The 16,874-nt window shown below is 31.5% G+C and overlaps 2 protein-coding genes across 6 annotated transcripts; both read right to left on the bottom strand.

Annotated features, from left to right (window-relative positions):
• Positions 1-3,682: 3,682 nt before the first annotated feature.
• LOC101222360 (E3 ubiquitin-protein ligase SIS3) lies at positions 3,683-7,301 on the bottom strand. Of its 5 annotated transcripts, XM_004152424.3 has the most exons (10): positions 6,853-7,301; positions 6,721-6,759; positions 6,360-6,426; positions 6,190-6,263; positions 5,919-6,057; positions 5,740-5,832; positions 5,428-5,493; positions 5,073-5,192; positions 4,625-4,738; positions 3,683-4,336 (listed from the first exon to the last, which is right to left on the bottom strand). In XM_004152424.3, exons 1-10 carry the CDS (start codon positions 6,879-6,881, stop codon positions 4,031-4,033), a joined length of 1,047 nt encoding a protein of 348 aa, XP_004152472.1. In that variant the 5' UTR covers positions 6,882-7,301; the 3' UTR covers positions 3,683-4,030. The 5 variants fall into 5 exon arrangements, with proteins under 5 accessions (XP_004152472.1, XP_031736014.1, XP_031736015.1 ...); XM_031880154.1 differs by lacking the exon at positions 6,360-6,426 and having other exon boundaries at positions 6,190-6,217; positions 6,725-6,759; positions 6,853-7,296; XM_031880155.1 differs by lacking the exon at positions 6,360-6,426 and having other exon boundaries at positions 6,190-6,217; positions 6,681-6,759; positions 6,853-7,294.
• Positions 7,302-8,379: 1,078 nt separating this feature from the next.
• Positions 8,380-11,503, bottom strand: LOC101222124. Its single transcript, XM_004152423.3, has 5 exons — positions 10,924-11,503; positions 10,502-10,747; positions 9,300-9,381; positions 8,819-9,033; positions 8,380-8,729 (listed from the first exon to the last, which is right to left on the bottom strand). Exons 1-5 carry the CDS (start codon positions 11,154-11,156, stop codon positions 8,609-8,611), a joined length of 897 nt encoding a protein of 298 aa, XP_004152471.1. The 5' UTR covers positions 11,157-11,503; the 3' UTR covers positions 8,380-8,608.
• Between the last annotated feature and the right edge of the window lie 5,371 nt (positions 11,504-16,874).

Here is a 16,874-nt window from a genome sequence, read left to right as displayed (position 1 = left end):
TAAAAAGGAAATAGAAATGAAAAATGAAAAGAATGAGAGATAGATGGATGAAGGGAAGGGAAGGGAATGGAAGGGAAGGGAAGGGGGTAGGGGGTAGAATGGGGAAGAAAGGGAAAAAGAGAGGGGTAAAAAAGGGAGAGAGGGGGAGAGAGGTAGTTAAGTGAAGTAACGGAAACAGAAGGAGTGGGGACCACATTACAGGAAGGTATCCGTGGGTTTGTCGGACAAAGCCGTATGGTCCTCTTCCGTATACGGTCTCTCTCTCTCTCTATCTCTCTCTATTTTTATTTATTTATTTATTTTAACCTCTCATCTAATTTAAAAACAAAAGAAAAGAAAAAGAAAGCTGCCCTGGACAGTGGCTCCCACCAACTTTTTCAACGCGTGTCCATTACATGATCTCACCCCCCGTCTCATCCAAAACCACAAACCCTTTTTCTTTCAACAACAATATTAATTATATTGTATAGCCTACCAATCCTACTCCCCTCAAATATCACTTCAATTCTCTTTACATTTCTAAATCATCCTTTACTTTTCTTTTTCTAATTCACATTTGACTGAATTAGATTCAAACCCGGTCAAAATTTTATTCCAATCCAAACCATATAATATAAGTTGGATAGTTAAATTATTTTAATAAAATAAATTGCATTTAAAATATCCTCCAAAACCTAGATTTTAGATTACATCCTCATGGATTACAAGCAAACAAAGGTCTCTTTATACTTTAGAAAGGGTAAGAACCAACTTACCACTTCAAACCACCTTTTTAGTTTAAAGAAAGAAACAAGGTATAGTATGGAATATATATAGAAAGTGGAGGATAAAAAGTTTAGGTGAGATGTTGACTCAATATTATTTTTGCACCGACTGATACATATATATATATATATATGTTTGTATGTTAAAATAATAAGATGATTTGTTCAAGTTGACGGTTGAGAAAAATATTATGATATAACGAACTTTGGTATCATCCCATGCAAAAAGAAAAGAAAAAAAAAATGAAAAAGGTGTTTATGTTATAATAATAATGGACCTGTTTTGGTTCTTCGGACCACTTCTAAATTTCAAACCTAAACTCTGACAAGATTCTTAATCTTAGATTCTTATCTCTCAATCTTTCACTAACTATCCTTTTTTTTTTAAATTTAATTCCTTCCTTTTTAAATTACCTACCTTTGTTTAAAACATTTCAAACAATAATAATACTTTTCATTTTCCTTTCAAATTTTACCATTTTCAAATAATATGATTGAAAAGTCTAAATTTTATATTATTTCATTATCTATTTATAAAGTTAATTAAGTTTTGAATACTAAAAGAAATCAAATATTCTTTTTATGATTCCTCTTCTCTTACTTAAAAGCATAAGAAAATGGATCAAAAATCAAGAAAATATATAATAGAATATAAATACAAGTATACAGTTTGGTTTAAGTAGGTGTAGCTGTGAACTAATAATATATATTTTTAGGAAATTTTTATATCTTCTTCTTTAACTATATAAAATATAAGTTAAATCGAAACTTCAACTAAAACTTTATCTTCTAGTTTTGATTTTTACATAAATTTGCCATGGTCACATCACATGAAAGTTATACATTTGTCTTTTCTTCCTATCTAGATTCTAACATCAACTATTTGTAAAAAAACAAACAAATTAAATAGTTTTAATTCTAAAATAAACGTAAAATATAAATGGAAAGGAAAAAAAGAAAAATGAAATTGATAGTGATGAGTGTCTTAGCTCTTAGCTCTATAAAGTTCACATTACCTATGAGAAGTAGAGACCTTTTCTCACAAACCCCAAAAAGTTGTCCGTACATTATATTACTAAGTAGTGGTTAAATCTTTTTTATAATTTTAATTTTAATTTAACTAAATTTATAAATTAAGTATTGAACTTTAAAATTACGTTTGTTTGGATGATAAAAATGTTTTGGAAGATACTTATTTTTGTTTAAACATTTTGTTCGTTTTTAAATATTTTAGTTTTTTCTTTAACATAACTTATTTTTGTTTATTTCGTAATAATTTAAATTTGATTTTGTTTATAAGTTCACTCAATTCAATAAAAAAATTAAGATTTTGGATAGGTTTTGAAAATCATACTTTCATGCTTTCAAGTTTAAATTTCAAATTGCTTAAGCTTAATACATAGAAAGGAATATTATAAACTCAATTCATAGTGTAAATTACCAAACGAAACTCACCAAGTTTATTAGACAGGAAGAACACACTTTTGGGTTATGTTAAACATAAAAATTCACTAGTATACAGCATGAATACTACTCTAATCTCCATACTTAAACTCCTAATTCCTTTCAACTCTTGTTTATTTTGGTCATATACATATATACAAATTCATCCGACCACAACAAACCAAAGTAGAAAATAGAAGTTGAAGGATTGAATTTATAAAATTCAATTGCAAATATAATCGTTATGACTCAAAGTATTGATAAATATCATACAGTAAAGTAAACAGAAATACAACTAAAACTATATCAAACTCTAAAAATATATAATAAAAAAAAATTGCTACATTTGAAATTTCAGAAAATGTTGCTAATTACTGTGCACTTAATTATCAATCCTAACTTATTCCAATTACACTATTTATAAAACCTTAATTAAAACCCATTTTCCTTAATCAACCTATAATTACTCAGAATTCAATTAATTAATCATCTCAACATCCACGCGCAAACCTTTCTTTCCTTTCAGATGTTGACATGGGAACTTGAAACTTTATCCCTAAAATTAATAATATTTATTTTCAATAAACCAGATATCGAGTTGTAATTAATGTTGGAAAAAGAAAAAATGAAAGATTTGTGTTATTATTTTAAGAAAAATTATTGTATTAAATATGATTACTTGTTTAATTAAGAGATTTAAAATCAAGATTAGATTGACACCCTAAAAGTTGACAGCAAAAAATAATGCATAAAATGAAAGATTAAGGATCTCAATTATTTTAAGGTTCAATCATTATCTCTATACATTTAATTATAGTTTTTAATTTCCACTTCATATTGTTGGCTCAATTGCCTAACTCCTCCAGCCTATATCATCATAAGAAATAGATTTGTATTAACCAAACCAATCTTCATCCAAAATAATATGAACAACAATAATCTTCATTATCTGATTTTCTTTCATTTATTTAATTCCTAGTTGGTCCACTTTTAGAAGTATATAATAAAATAAGTAAATAAATAATTAGTGTCAAATGTGGTCATGCACATGCATAAGATCATCAAGTATTACAACCATATAGTGTTAATCTTAATATTTAAGTGTCTAGGTTGACATGTTTGGTGTTTTATGATTAATTGAATCTTACGGGAATTATCACTTCCTTGTGACAACCGCCGAACAACCAACTCCTTCCTTTCAAATATTTTCATACTAAATAAAATCGCAATCGATATGATATCGATCGTTCATCGTCCAATTATCGAGTATTAGATGCTAGCTTCTTGACAATTGATCAGAAATAAAGTATGAGTTCCACTATGATATTTTCACATCCAATTTGATGGTGATCCTGAGATTATGCAAATGTGAATTTTAAAGCATGTTCTATATTAATGTCATGAACTTACTTATCTTTTGCATTATATATTATATATATGTAACCTAAAGAAATTAAAGAGAAGAAACAACAAAAAGAAGAAGACAAAAAAGATGGGTTGGAAATGGAAAGGGAGGATCTGATGGGAAATATTTGTCAAGTGGTGAGGAATCTATGAGATCCACGAGCCATGAACATGGCCTAACAGAAGAAACCCACGTGAACTCTTGTTTCCTCCATGGCTAAAATTTTGAGGGTCGCTGTCAGATTCATAAATATTTTATAACCATCTTTCAAAAACCTAACAAAAAATTCACTCTTTGGCCAAGTTTTTAGAAGGATTTACAATAGAACAACTATAGAAGATGTCAGTGTTCTTTTGCTTTTTCTGGTTTATATCAGTGTTGAATCTTTCTGAGGAGTTTTGGTTAAGATGGTTGTAGATCAATGAGGAGAAGCAGATGGCATGGGTGAGTTTCCATTTTCCAAAGCATCTAAGGCAGTATCAGTTTGGAGACTGTTTTCGGTATGAGCTGCGTGAGTTGGAGTTGATCTCGATAGACTTGAAGGTTGGGTTGTTACAAAAGCATTGTGAGATGTTTGTTCTGTGTCTGAATGCAGGTTAGAAAGAGCGCTGAGGTCGAGATTTGGGAAGACGGAGGAGCGGCATCGAGGACATTTGACATTCAGACGAAGCCATTCGTCAATACATTCAACGTGGAAATTGTGAGCACATGGCATACCACGAACCTGCACAAAGTAAAAACCAATAAGAACTGCAGCAAAACGTTTTTTTATTTATTTACATATATCCATTGACTATCCCAAACCAGCTTGGGCATACTTTGACTAATCTTTGGGTAACGGGTAACCCACGTAACATTACAATATTTGGGTGCTGAGAAAACTCGTAAGGTATTAGATCGTAGGTAGGTTACTGCATAAATTGAACTTGGTTTCTCAAGTTCAAAATAAGAGAACATGTGCAATGTAAACATTTTGAGATGAATGATTGAAAATATGAAGCCGACAGTTTACCTCATTCCCTACATGAAACTCTTCAAGGCAAATAGGGCATTCACTGCAATCAGTTGGGACAGCCTTCAGCCTAAACTTTGGAAGTTCCTGGATGAGAGCTTCCACAGCTTCCCGCTGCACAAAAGTCGCCCGTTTCTTAAAATTTTGTGCCAACGACTATTGACTACAATAAAACAAACCACTGCTTCATAATAAGCAAAGAAAGAGCAATCCTACAGATTTTCCAGTACACATTCTTAAGGTAAAGAAGTTCCATCCAGATTTCCTCCCACATTAATCTTGAACTTGCGAGTGTAATATGCTACAGGACCTTAACATCCCGTTTGCAAAACAAAGGTTACAGAAGTCAATAGACAAGTGAAATTACTTGAATACATGTTATTACAACAGATCCATAGCTGAAGGCAAAAGATTTCCATATGCACCGATTTACGCTTCAGACATTTACCTGAGCTGAGGTTAAGAACAGTCCGGGATGATACCCAGTAGCATCTTGGCCAATGGCTCGTGTTTCCAGTCCTGCAGCTTCATATGCCCAATCAGGAACTCTAATCATATCAACTAGAACCTGTATGCAGAAAAATTCTAGTCAATTCAATGTTTGATGGTTATAAACTGATACACTTGTAAAGAAAAAGAGCATATGATCCCAAATCAAAGAAATTTTGCACTTTTGAAGGTAGGGCATTTTATAAAATAAAGTGTATAGCAATGCCGAAAAAAGCAAAACAAGAAGATATATGCCTTGTTGGACAAAAACAACTATTATTCCTTGGTTTAACACCAAAAAGTTTAAAGCTTACTCCATATTCTGATACCGGTATGCCTTGTTGGGCACGGAACAAGTGTGCTTGTCTACGCACTAACCACTGCACATAAGACGGATTAAGAACCGACAAGAAAAGCGGTTAGTATCAAACAAGAATAATTTGAAACACTAAGTATGTGGTTAACAGAAAAGATCAAGTTAGAAACAGACTTTAAGGAATAGCTCTGTAACATAATATGCGCCTCAGGCCCTCAATTAAGAGCCTAAACTTGCTTAAAATTCACTGAAGTAACAAACAGGCAAGATTTAAGCAAGAGAATGGAGAAGTACACAGAAAATGTATAACCTTTCCAACTGACATGCAGGCAATGCAAAGGAGGGCACAGTAGCTGAAAAGCAACCAAATAAGGAAACCCCATTTCTGTCCCTCTTCAGGTAACTGCTTGCATCAATAACACAAACTAAATAATCAAAGCTTGTAAATAGATGATTTGGCCAATGTTAACTAAGGGAAATATAGCTTACACAGTCTTTAGCATCTCTAAACCACAGGGTACCAATCACAGTCCACGCACATAGAAACGGGTAGAGCAATAGAGACAAGATAGAAAGAACCACGACTCTTCCACAAAACCGAGCATACCGCTGCTGCCATCCAAAATCTCTAACGCAATTTAAATTCAACAGTAAGAATAAGACAACCCTTAAGAATCTAAAATATACTGTAAACAGAAGAATTTAAGTGCCTCTACCACAAGTGCATTATCTATATAGAGATAAATGGAGAAAGCCTTACAATCCCATTCCAGCTGAAAGTGCATTATCTATGAACAACAAAAGGCGAAAAGCAAACACAGAGGTATAATCAACCTGAATGAAGAAAGTGATATACATAGCCATCAGAAGCAAGCAATCGTAAATATAACTTAAGAATTGTATCACTTTTTTAAAAACTTGGACACATACCACAATCCATATGTGCAAAGGATATGTACAAGTATTGTACCTTCTCCAATTGATGGTCACAATGATTCTAACAAGCAAAACAGTTAAAGAAAAGAAGAGATAAAGAAATATAACAATGAAACTTATACCCCATATATAATCATTCCAGCGCTCAAAAAGCTAAGTAAAAAACACAAGCAGGGGGTTAAAGGAAAGCAAGAAAAAAAGTAACATAAACAAGAAACAAAGTTTCTAGTTGAACAGCTTGATCTCAGAAGGAATGCAAGAGAAGGCTCATGAAATCCAATTACAATTTTCTGAAAAGAGTTAAAACAAGCAAACCTAAATAGCAACAGCTTGCAGTCATATGGCAAAAGGATACATACTAGTTGCAAGCATAGACAAGAAGAAGCCATCGTACCTGAAAAATCCCAAAAATACTGAAGAAGTGAAAACCCCATGAATAAGGGTAAATTTGGATTCCAATAAAACGATGGGGGGGGAAGAGATTTACCATTTGAAATCGACACCTCGAATAGCCATATCCAAAAACTAAAACAAGAAACCCAAAAAACAATCGGAGATGCCAAAAATGGCTAAAGGGTGGCCGCCATGTGAGGGTAGGAAAACGATGGAAGAACCAGAAGGGAAAGGAAAATCAAAGAAGAAGTTGAATTTTTGGCAAGAAATTCTTTCTGGGGTTGAATCATTGATGAACAGAGAGATGGAAAAAGAGAAGACTATAGTGATGAAGAAGCCTGGAATGGAATGGATCCCGTTCGGCCATGGGGGTTGAGCAGTAATCTGATTTCTCTGCAGCGTTGCTTGTACAACTGTAAAGCGTAATGACTGCCATTTCAGAGCATAATTGTAACCACAAGTCTGCAAATTCAAATATCTACCCTTATTAAAGTATGCATCCAACTTTTCTTTTTTTCTTTTCCTTATTCCCTTTTTCCATTGTCTTGTAAAAAGGAAAGTAAATTTCAAATCAAACAACTTTCCTCTAACCATTCTTCATTTGGAAATTTAAGTTAAAACTAGTTCAAATGAACAAATTACAAGCTTGTTTAAGAGGCAAAATCAACAATTCCCAAAAACAATTTGAATAAAAATTTATAGTTGAATGTGGGGTCACGAAGAAATTCAACAGAACCAAACCAAGTTGCTTTCATCAATGGGATTATTGCAAAAACTAAAGATAGTGACTTTACTCCAAGACCAACAAAGAATCCCCTCCAAAATGTTTTCTTTTTCTTTTTCTTTTCCCCCATTTTTCTCTTCACTTTTTTAACATATATCCCAGAAAAAGAAATCACAAGAAACACTGAAATCTATATCACTTTTCATGATTTGGGTTGTAATTAAAAACTAATAAAGTTTGAGAATCAAATTGAATAATGCTCCATATGAGTGTATCATCACCACCACCATAAAGTAGAATTTGGAGAAAGTTAAATAAAATGTTAAATTAGGGGATTTGGCAATGATTAGTAACGAAAAGGAAGAAGAAATAAAGAAATAGAAATGCATAGCATTGCATGCAAACATAGCCTATCAAAATCAATAAGCAATGGTCCAGCTTCAGCCTTCAGCAAAAGAGGGTAATGAATGCTACTTATTTAGAGGACAGGTAAGGTGTGAGTTGAGATATTCATATTATAGCAGAATCACAAATAAAAATAATTGACAGTGATGGAACAAGAATAAAGGAATTCATTTTTATTTATTTTTTTAACTTTAATGTCTCATAAATAAACCTATTTGTTTCACCTTCTAGTTACCAATCGTCAAGGTGGTGATTAATCATCCAACTAAAAAGTTCCAACTTTTCTCTTTAAAACTGTCGGCTCTATGATAAAACTTACATTGATTTAGTGTATGTGTCTCAAATAATATAGCATAGTTTAAGGTATTCACAGCATATAGTCAGTGTGTAAGTACATTCAATTGCACCTTCAATGTTTCAACTTTATTAGAAGGTTTTTGTGCAAAACTGATAAAGAGTTATAGAAAGAAGAACATTAAAGCTAAATTTTTGTTGACATTCAACAAAATATTTTGGTTAATTTATGTATTGATCAAACTTAAATTTGTACAAAACTCGATTAACCAACCTGCTTGACTTGTTTAAATTCCAGGTTAGAAAACTGAGATACAGCAACTATACAATTGAGCTGTTTGAAGATGACAATGAATGAACACTATTGCTTCATCAGAATCATAGGCTTTGTGATAATTTCATAGCCAATATATACAAGCATTCTATGTCAATTACAATTAGGAGGGTTTAAACATTTATATACAGCTGACGGTGGTTGCTTATAGGAAGGGATGCTGCGTATGTCAACAAAGCGTACCTCCCCAGGAGCAAAGGAAAGATCATGGTGCCTGAACTCAAGACAAAAAGAAGGTTTGGATTATTAAACAAATGAAAAGAAATCATGCTTATGAGAGCATAGCTTTGGAAATGCAGTTACCTTCGCAAGTCAAGACCGATTAGACCAGCTTGAAGAACGGTCAAATTATCAGAATCTGGTGAGACAATAATGATAGTATCACCAGAGTATTGGGTTTCGAGAATCGACATCAGTTGTGTTACACGAACGAAGACGTCAGATACGCTCTCGTTTGGGGTGCCATCATCTGTTGGAGGAGGTTTGAAAATTGATGAGATTGTATCTGAAGCATATACCTGTTGTTTACAAACACATTTCATAAGGGCAATGAAACAACTCACTATCTCTAGACAGAAATTTCAAGCAAAACAGTAGTAAAATTTGCCTAAAAAGGAAGGCCTGTTTATGTTAATAGTTCAAGAAAGAGTTGTCTCATTTCTTGCTCATTCTTTAAAATCCATTCACTTTGAGCAAGAAGCGTTTTGAGGAAAACGAAGACTTGCTAAATCAAACAATCATACCAACTGTCGAACTCTTAACAAAAGATTGAAAGAAACCATACTTCTGACATAGAATCCAATCTTTTGCCTTCATAAGCTCCAAGCCCACGGGCATCAAGAAAACTGTATTCAGGAACTATGTAACTGAAACCAACAGAAGAAATTTGATAAGTCAAAGATTTTCCATTCAACAGAAGATAACAATCAGAGAAACAACAGAATCAAGCTTTGAGGGAATGAAACGTTCACTTTCCTACACCATACATTTGCTTACTAAATCATAGCAACCGTGAATTGTTATTTTGTCAATGGAATGGCTAAGACCTCATTCGGTGAGGCTTTTGTATTTAGTATTTTCTTTTTTGAATTTATGTTTGCTAACTGTATCCGTAATGTGATTTTAACAATTTTGAAAGGAAACCTTGAATTCTTAGTCAACTTTTAAAAACAAAAACTAAGTTTTTGAAAATTGCTATTTTTAGTTTTCAAATTTTGACTTGTTTTTCAAAATGTACCAAAAAAAACACAAGAATCAAGTATTACCAAACGAAGGCTAAACTAACTATTCATTTCAAGCAAGTCTTGTTTTGGATGAGTGACAATTTTTATTGATGCCTGAAGTAAAAGGAGCTTAGAGAACTCTGACACCAATAGGTAAATCCCAATAAAGCTCTCCAATTAGAAATCAAAGAAGAAAGAACGATTATGTTTACACCAATCCAAAAAACTTTCAAATTTGAGAAAATGGCGACACAAAAAACTTTCTTCCACCAAAGACATCCTCGGTTTATAATAGCAAGCTAAAAAGTCCTTTTTCACACCATGGAAAGGATGGCCCACACAAATAAATCTAGAATACTGGAAATGTTGTTTGGAAAAACCATGGACCAACCAAAAACATCAAGCAGTCGAGAAACAAAGAGGAATGTGCAAAGAAACGACAAATATGGTTTGAATTAGAAAAACACATCAGGATTTTCACACTAAGATGGAGAGAGTGAAATGGGAAATCTCCTTTGTCATCAACAAGCTATAATTGAGGATAATTTGATTAGACAATTATCTTACTGCCATAACAAAGTATATCCTAAAGTCACTATAGCTCAACTAGCATACAAATGTGTTACTTGACCAAGAGATTTGCTGTTTCAAACAAGCCAAAAGGAAAGAAAGAAAAAAAGTCTGATTCCATGATGGCATGAACATCAATGTTGAAGACAGAGGTAAAAGTCGAGTAAGTTTCCCAAAATATCAATTGACATACCTTCGATTCACACCATTAACTGAAGCAATAATCTCTGCTGCTTGATAAGCTCGCTGAGTAATAGAGGGCCAAATCCAGCAACCATTTTCACAAGCTCCCATTTCCTTCAACTTAAAAGCTGCTTTAACAGTTTGCTTCTTCCCTTCCTCAGACAATCCACTATCAACAGATGTCTTTGCAACTGGGTTTGTGTTAATTATTCCAAAACTATCAAATTCAGACTCCCCTGCTCTCACCAGAAAGTACCTTCTCATCCCCATAACAAACACAAATTTGAAAGAAAAAAATTGGATGACTATCAGCATCAGCACGAAAAATTTTCAGTGTATCCACTAGGGGTTCAATCAATACTCAAACCCCTTTATCATCATCTCCAAAAGCCAACTAAAATGGGGAAAAAAAAACTGGGTTAGTGAAATTACCGATTGACAAGACGAACAGGGGGCATTTGAAACAACCCACGAGCTTCAGCAACCAAATCAGAAGAACAGGGCAGAGTAAAATCGATAAAAGAAGGAGTGAAGACAGAGAGTAGAGTCGTAATCAGATGGCGGCGGTTGAAAAAAGTTTGAAAGCATGCGGATGGCTTCAATGGAGGCTGAAGCAAGCGTGAGCATGGAAGGGCTGCGATTGGAACGGAGGACAAAGCGTACATTTTAGCCGACGGCTGCGGCGGAGGCGGCGACGTGTTGGGAAAAAATCGTTGATGGAGATTCCTTTAGTCTCAGCCTTATCTTTCATTTTCGTTTAGAGTTCGCAAATGCTAATTGCCCACCATCGATTCGTTGACGAAGTTTGATCGATGCGATGGATTTTCCTTTTTAGAAAATGGAGGATTTTTGTGGCTTTTTTTTACTTTTTTATTTTATTTGTTATGTTCTTCCGGTGGTGAAATTCATCTTTGAAGGCTACACCATTCACCATTTATGATCTATCTATGCTCATCAATTTGTAATTTTCACTTCAAAATATTGATGTGTTATAAATGAAATTAAATTATTGATGTGAAACCACAAAGAAAGTATACCTAATCAATTACCAAAAGCCATTTTGCAACATTTTCTTTTTGTTCATTCAATTATGGGTTTTTTTCTTTTTTCCTTTTTAATTTGAAGATGTTGTTAGTCACTAAGTCATTATTATAAATTTTGTTCTTCAAAAGAGAAGCAAATTGTGATTATTCTAAAATTTAAATAAATTGTGTTTTCACCAAATTAGATATTTTTCACAACTCCAATTTATGGAAAACAAACAAATTAGTTTCCCTTTAGATATCATTAAATTTCATAACAATAATGAACTATGGAGAGAGACATTAATGAAATATATCTTCATTTCAACAATCAAATTTTGTTTTTAGTTTTTTGAAAATCAAGTATATAATACATCTGCTCCTAACTCTAAACTTCTTATTTACTTGATTACATGAATAAATAAAAATTAGTTTCTTAAAACTTGTTTTTCCTCTTCGAATTTATCAATACTTCAACTTTTTTTTAGATGAAAAAACATTAATAAGTTTAATTAAAAAAAAACAAAATTAACATTCTAGCAAAATAAATTAAAATATTTACAAACTATAGTAAAATTTTCGATTCTATCAATGATAGAAAACGATAGACTTCTATCACTGTATATCAATATCATCAATAGAAATATATTTGTGTTTATCAATGTCTATTATTGATCAAATCTAAAAATTTTGCTATATTTTGTTAAATTTGCTATTTTTACAATTCTCCAAAACTAAACTAAACGAGTATATGACTTATTTGTTAGCACCATTTGGTTTTTGTTTAAAAGTTAATTATATATATACTCATTTCACCATTAGTTTTCTTTAATTAAAAATAAGGTTCCATCGTAAAAACTAGAAAAATTAATTTTTGGTTTTGGAGTTCGAATAAGAATAAAACTCTTGTGAGAAAATTGTGAAGAAATCAACTTAGTTTTCTAGAAAATAAAAGATATCATTTTTTTTTTCAATAACAAGTTCCTAATTTTAGAAAAAAGGAAAAAAAGAAAAGCACAAATGTTTGAAAAAATATTTTTTTTCATTTTCAAGAATAAGTTACTAAGTTTTAAAAAAAAAAGAAAAAGAAAAAGAAAAAGAAAAATATTTGAAAAAATATATTTTTAAATTTTCAAAATTTTTCTTAATTTTAAATAAAAAAAATTAAAGGATGAATAGTTGTTAAGGTTAATTTCTAAAAACCAAAATATATTTTTTATAAGAATAAGATAAAATGAGGAAAATTGTATGGAGAAAATAGTTTGGTCAATTTTAAAATTATTAGGAAAAAACTTTAGTACTTTAATTTGGTCAAAATCTAAATAAATTTTCATCATTACTAAAATAATCAAAAACTTGTTTTTTCTTTTCTTTTTTCTTTAAAAAGGGGAGTGATCATGTCATTTCTTTCAATTATAACTATATGAACGCGTTTGATATACGTTTTAAATTATTCTAGAAATTCAAATATAACTATATGATTAAACGCGTTCGATATACGTTTTAAATTATTCTAGAAAATAAATAAAAGAATCACTCAATTTAATTTATTCAATTATAATACAAGTCAAAGGTGGATTCGATTACGAAACACAGAAGAATAGTGAAAAAACTATTAATTATGACATTTGAGTTTTTTTTTTACAATATATAAGGGGTGTTGAAATCGAAACTGTTATAGATTCGAACCTAATAATTCAAATATTTTGAGATTTTTATTAAAAAAATTAGATAACTAATTTGATATAATGTTTTATTATATACCAAATATTCTATTCTATTACAAAGTATATTTATTTAGTTTTTTTATGTTCAAAAGTGATTTTAGAATACTGTCTCATCCTCTAACCCTAAGACTAAGATTAATCATGGAGGGAACAATGATTTAATTATTTGATTTTCAATTGGTTTATCAATTTTCTACAACTCTTTTGACTATAAAAACTAAATCATTAAATTGTTATTTATTGAAGGCCTTATAATAAAACTAAAAGTAATTCATAGCTAAATTATTATTGTTCGCACGAGATTTTCGGAAAAAAATTGATTCGTGGAGTTGAACTTGATGTTGTATTTTTGTTTATTTGATGCGATGTGATTCGATATCTAGAATTTGATTATTTGATTCTTAATGAAATGGAGCTTCAATCTTCAAGGATTATCGACTTTAAGAGTTAGGAAGTTTTGAGAGAATTCTATCTAGACCTTTCGAAGTCAAAATTTTCCAACCGAAAACTCCTATGTTTGTAGAGTTCTTCGGTGTGCTTTATAAACTTGAACCTGGTTGGTTTATGGACCCGATCCATGAGCTCAATCATATAGATTTTGGTTATATTTAGCATTTGGGCTCAATTGAAGTTAACCTATAAAAATTGAATCAAAATAATTAATTTGATCCAACGGTTATGATGATTGAGCAATTTATGTTTTTAATTTTAATTTGGAACACATATCAATTATTTTAATTAATTTCAAATTTAATTATTTATACTTCTCATCATTAATTATATTTGACGAAAGTTTAGAAACTAAAAGTATGTTTAGAGAAATTATTTATTTTGTATCATCCTAATTTCGTTACCAATGACGTTTAGTTATGGATGATTTACTTTAATATTTAACAATAATAATTCTTATGTTTCTAGTTGTTTCCATCTATTGAACAATTTTCTTTACTTTTTTTTCTTAAACGTTTTTATTATTGTGCTTCCACTTCCTTCTTTAAATTCAACTTTTGCCTACTTTTTTTTTTTATTTTGAATATATATACATATGTCCTAATTTAGTCAATTACACATGCTTTTTTTTTTCTTCTTTTTTAACTAACATTGTAAGAATAACCGAAACAACTCAGAATTTAAGTTCTCCTTACACGTAACAGAGGAGACAAAAGTGTGAATATCATTCATAAAACATACACTATAGAACAAGAGTCTAAAATTAAATGATTTCAAGTAGGAGAAATCGCGCTATCCTGGTTTAGCATGTGTGCAACCATATCTACACTCCCTTAGAAACTTATAAAACAAGGTAGATCATAAATTAAAACATCAACTAACATCCGAACATTACATGAAAGAATCATGACAACAAATCTAAAGTTATATTATTACACACGCTTTCAAAGTATTTATTAATTTTCTCGTTTTTATCTCTCTCTTTATATATATATATGATATCAATACTATGTAACATTATCATCATTTACTATCATTATCGTTACCAACACTAATTGTAGATATTTTTTTTCTCAAATGAGAAATGAAACTAAAAGAGAGACTAAATAACAAATTTCCTTTTCACATTGTTCATTAAATGTCTTTTTTTTCTTTTTTCTTTTAGAAAATGGTAGTAGAATTGTTCTCTTACAATGATAATTGTTTGTTGGGGGGTCTTTTTTAGGTAATACAATTTGGGGTTGAAATATTCCAACCTCTTACATGTTAGATCAAAAAGTGTATTTCTAATTTGTTAAAAAGAAATAGTGTTATGTTGGTAATAGCTTTTGGGATCTAATAATACTTTAGGAAAGAATTCAAAGTAGTAAGGAAAGGAAGTAGAGATTAAATTGATAAATAATTTTCACATAGATACTCATTGTTTCAAATGACAAAACTCATGTTGTAAATATTTACCAATATGGTAAAATGTCATTGTTTATCGATGAAGAATATATAGTGATAAATATTGATAAACTACTATCTTCTATCATTGATAGATACCAACAAACTTTGTCTATCTGTTGGAATTTTGTCCTAAAACTCGTAGTTTGTAAATCATATTCTGTTCAATAAAGTTGTTATTGAGAAATTAAATATTATAATCTTAAATCCAATAAATCAAGTTCCAAGGCTATTTTTTGAATAAACTTGAACTTTATGTGTAAACATAAACGTGGATCAAGTTCGAGTATATAGCCTAAATAGTCTATAGTATATGAAATAAAGGTTGGGCGCCTTATTTAGAGAAACTATGGATGCGGCCCACTTTGTAGTACAAACGATGTGATCCTAATCGTTCATGTAGAGACATGAAAGTGGGGGCATCCTATGTAAAATGTTTACATAAGACTGAACCATGAATTAGTCATTTTTACGTTATAACACCGTTTACTGTTTAAAACTGACTATCTCAATTATTGATGACCTAGGTAACTTAGTCTTAATCCTGAGTTAACTATGAACTCCTGTTCATACGAGATTATCCTTAGATCTGCATAGGTGAGGGCAGCTCATCAGCGTTGGCCCAATAAGCCTCCCATTTCAGGGGTAAGATCGGGTGGATAGCTGGGAACATAGGGTACAAGATGGAATTCACTCCTACCCGCTTTAGGGTTAGTAGATAGGTTGCTCTCTTAAGCACTGAATCCAAGTCTTGAACAAGGGGCCCCACCCTCTCATTGGCCCGAGAGGGATTAAGTTTATAGGTTGAACCTTAAACCAATTGTTCAATAGTGGATTAGTGGGACTTAAGGAGCAAGATGTAATCTTGGGGGTAAAACGGTATTTTGACCCAGCCAAGGTTACGAGCAACCTGTGAAGGATTAACTTACTGATTATGGTTTTATCAAATGGACACAAATATATCTATAGTGAGGGGAGTGCAACTACGGGACTTTAGTGGAATGACCCGTTAGTTAACGAATGTTGATTAACTCGGTTTAAAAGAGTTTAGCTAGTTAATCTTGAATCGTTGGAGCCCATGATCTATAGCGTCCGTTAGTCATTAGGTTCCTCTGCTAGCTCATATGGATTAAACTTAGAACAGTGTGATGAAATAAGTCGAATTGTTCGAATAGGGAGAAGAAAGGAAAACCGACATATACAGTGATATAATCGTCGGTCTTCTAATTAGAAATAGAGCTTTATGTTTTACATACTATAAGTATGAATGCGGATTCATACTAAGAAGCTCGGCATTGGTCAAAAATAGTAAAAAGTCAAAATGTTGACTTTTGACTTTGAAAAGTCAAACTTTGACCGGCCTTATATTCAAATGTGATTTGAATTTTGGAAAAATGAATGCGGATTCATGCTCGGGAGGTTGGAATTAGTCAAGACGGACAAAATGGTAAAAAGTCAAAATATTGACTTTTGACTTAGAAAAGTCAAAGTTTGACTTTTGACTAGAAAAATCTAATGACCATTTTACCCTTGGACTAAGTTAGTGGGAAAATCCAACATTTTGTTGGATAATCCCACTAACTCTTAGTGGGATATGTGGCTATATGAGATATAGACACCTAGCCCACTAAGTTCCACTAATTGTTAGTGGAATATTAGGTGTTGAGATTTGGCAATTGAATTGCATGCATTTTTGCATGTAATTAGGCTATAAATAGAGATGTTTTCAAATGTTGAA

Source organism: Cucumis sativus, chromosome 1 (genome assembly GCF_000004075.3).
Source record: "Cucumis sativus cultivar 9930 chromosome 1, Cucumber_9930_V3, whole genome shotgun sequence".
Lineage (NCBI taxonomy): Eukaryota > Viridiplantae > Streptophyta > Magnoliopsida > Cucurbitales > Cucurbitaceae > Cucumis > Cucumis sativus.
This window is presented reverse-complemented; position numbering and strand designations above follow the sequence as displayed.

Excerpts from the sequence above, each read along its gene's own strand:
- LOC101222360 (XM_004152424.3), bottom strand. The coding sequence starts at position 6,881 with ATGGCTATTCGAGGTGTCGATTTCAAATG. Across the intron at positions 5,833-5,918 it reads TTAGAGATGCTAAAGACTGT|TTACCTGAAGAGGGACAGAA; the intron begins GTAAGCTATATT and ends TGATGCAAGCAG. Across the intron at positions 4,337-4,624 it reads AGTTTCATGTAGGGAATGAG|GTTCGTGGTATGCCATGTGC; the intron begins GTAAACTGTCGG and ends TACTTTGTGCAG.
- LOC101222124 (XM_004152423.3), bottom strand. The coding sequence starts at position 11,156 with ATGTACGCTTTGTCCTCCGTTCCAATCGCAGCCCTTCCATGCTCACGC. Across the intron at positions 10,748-10,923 it reads CCTGTTCGTCTTGTCAATCG|GTACTTTCTGGTGAGAGCAG; the intron begins GTAATTTCACTA and ends GGGGATGAGAAG. Across the intron at positions 9,382-10,501 it reads GTTAATGGTGTGAATCGAAG|TTACATAGTTCCTGAATACA; the intron begins GTATGTCAATTG and ends TGTTGGTTTCAG.